At 45.5% G+C, this 2,500-nt stretch overlaps 2 protein-coding genes across 5 annotated transcripts in view; one reads left to right on the top strand and one right to left on the bottom strand.

The window, feature by feature from the left end:
* Positions 1 to 937, bottom strand: part of pdgfbb (platelet-derived growth factor beta polypeptide b) — a 25,668-nt gene extending 24,731 nt beyond the window's left edge. Inside the window, exon 1 of one of the 2 annotated variants that reach the window (XM_062525831.1) lies at positions 803 to 937. In XM_062525831.1, coding sequence (XP_062381815.1) covers positions 803 to 868 — 66 coding nt within the window. In that variant the 5' untranslated portion in view covers positions 869 to 937. The remainder of the gene's footprint in view (positions 1 to 802) is intronic. The other variant, XM_062525832.1, reaches the window with a different exon arrangement.
* Positions 938 to 1,053: 116 nt separating this feature from the next.
* Positions 1,054 to 2,500, top strand: part of LOC134069762 (SUN domain-containing protein 2-like) — a 57,255-nt gene continuing 55,808 nt past the window's right edge. Inside the window, exons 1-2 of one of the 3 annotated variants that reach the window (XM_062525829.1) lie at positions 1,054 to 1,180; positions 1,597 to 1,651. The gene's annotated coding sequence lies outside the window, so the exon portion shown is untranslated. The remainder of the gene's footprint in view (positions 1,181 to 1,596; positions 1,652 to 2,500) is intronic. The other 2 variants (XM_062525828.1, XM_062525827.1) reach the window with 2 other exon arrangements.

Genomic DNA, 2,500 nt, shown 5'->3' on the forward strand with positions numbered 1-2,500 from the left:
TGATTATGTTAGAAAGTTGTACATTTTCACAGCACACACACACACACACACACACACACACACACACACACACACAAGCACGCACGCACGCACGCACGCAAACACACACACACACACACACACACACAAAACACACAAAACACACAGACGCAAGCACGCAGTCACACACACACACACACACACACACACACACACACACTCACAAAGACAATAAAGAGTTTTTTGTAAGAGACAGAGCTTTTTAACTGTGGCGACGCCGTGCTTAGAGGTTTTTAATCCATCTGGGAGACGCTATAATTAGTTCTCCTGGTGCGCACATTCATTATCTCGACACGTTGTGTGAACGACAGTGGAAAACTGTCGCCGAGCTCACAAAAAAATGACAGAGGACAAATGACAACAAAAACAATGAGAGAGTACAAATAAAAAACAAAAACATTGAGAGAGTACAAATAAAAACAAAAACGAGGAGGGAGGCCATAAAGTTTGGCTGCCAACGGTCACTACGATGACAACAGCCATTTCAAATTTCCAAAATCATACGCTACGTATACATAAGTCTTTCAAAAATATATATTTTTTTTCTTTCAATAACTAATTAAACACCTCACATATTTTATTGCAAAAGCGACTTGAAATCAGTGGTTAACTTCACATTATCTAGCAATCTGGCAAGCACATGCCGATAATAACAAAGCATATTCAGAGTATGGCTTGATTAACTAAATTAAACTGAATTTAATTAAAGTGGGTGTAAACAGTTGAACAAGTATATCTGTATCATATCGTCCTCATCACTTACCTCCGCGGCTCCAAACCGCACGCACGCCGCCAGCAGCAGCACGAGCAGCGAGACCCACGAGCTCATCTTGCTGGCCAGCCGAGGAGCCCGGTAACGGGGCCGCGCATTTATCAGGCGCACGAGACGTCGCGTCTGCCCTCGGCACCGCTCGCGCGCTCCGCAGTGTACCCGGGAGTCAAATATCCAATTTAGCGCGAGGTGAGGACTTCAAATTCCTCTCCGTGTGTAAACAGTTAGATTGCCTTGGACTCCAAAAATGCCACTATGCTGGAGAACGATTAGTCCATTTGAAGTTCCGTTACCACATCCAAGAGACAATTTGCTGATTGCTTCCTGAAAAAAAGTCCAGTTCCCAGGACTGCATTGGAGACGCTGAAGGTAAAATCATTGGTGAAAAGCTCTTTGCGCAGGTTGTTGATAAAAATAAAAATAAAAAAATACATCAGACGAGTTGCTTGGCAGAAATAAAATAAAAGTTCATTTGGACTTCACGGAGAAATTGAACGACATTTACATTTTGAGGGTTTTACTCCAGTTACAGAAATAAGTAATAAATTCATCCTTTTCATTGAAATAAAATAAAAAAGAAAGAGTTCTTGCTACATGTTGCTTCAGTTATAAGTTTACGAGTTTAGAGCAGTTTGCTTTGAACAGTGAATGACAGTTTGCGGAGCAGTGCTGAAGAAATCGAACTAATTCGTGTCAGTGTGGAGACCAAAGCCCACGGAGGATTTAAATAACCTGTTCTTCAGTTCAACTCCGATAACTTTCTATTCTCCTCATGCCCGCCGCAGCAGGCGGTCCTTCCCATCTGAACGCCGTGACTTCGTGGGCTGTGATGTCAGCTGGGTGAGTGTGGAGCGAGCCGTTCCCTTCCACGGAGTCTTATCTCCGCTCGCCGCTCTCGTGCAGACCCGTGCGTCTGTGCTCTGCACCGTGCCGATTACGGGAGACTTTCCTCGAGCCTGGACGGCGTTATCTATCCCGCCCCTTTAAGGCTGGGCTACCCCGTCCATATTAGGCGCAGGGGGTGTGGGGTGGGCTCATGTCTGGCAGAACACCGCCAATTCTAATGCCTTAAAGGGGACGTCTGTCTGTCTGTCTCTCTCCCTCTCTCATTCTGTTTCTCTCTTGCTCTCTCTCTCTCTTTCTTTTGCTTTCTTTCTCTCTCTTTCTCTCCCTCTATCATTATGTTTCTCTCTTGCTCTCTCTGTCCATCTTTCTCTCTCTTTCTCCCTCTCTCATTCTGTTTCTCTCTTGCTCTCTCCCTCATTCTTTCTCTCTCAATCTCCCTCTCTTGTTCTCCCTCTCTCTCTCTCTCTCTCTCTCTCTCTCTCTCTCTCTCTCTCTCTCTCCTCAGCACTGCTTGTCTTGCGTGTTCTTCATGCGTGTTCTTCGTGTGTGTTCTATGGGTTCGTGTGTAATCTCTAGATGAGGAACAGGTCTGATTCTCAGTGTGTGCTTGTTATCTCAGCATTAGAACATCATGAATGAGGGCTATCATGGCCTGCCACATGTTCATAGGCTCTGGTTGACCGTCAGATCCACGCGGTGGGCCTCTACAGTCCATGATTGTTGAGTGTGAGGTCTATTAGCCTACAACAGGACATGCTCTGGGCCTCTACAGTCCATGATTGTTGAGTGTGAGGTCTATTAGCCTACAACAGGACATGCTCTGGGCCTCTACAGTCCATGATT

Source organism: Sardina pilchardus, chromosome 22, assembly GCF_963854185.1.
Source record: "Sardina pilchardus chromosome 22, fSarPil1.1, whole genome shotgun sequence".
NCBI lineage: Eukaryota > Metazoa > Chordata > Actinopteri > Clupeiformes > Clupeidae > Sardina > Sardina pilchardus.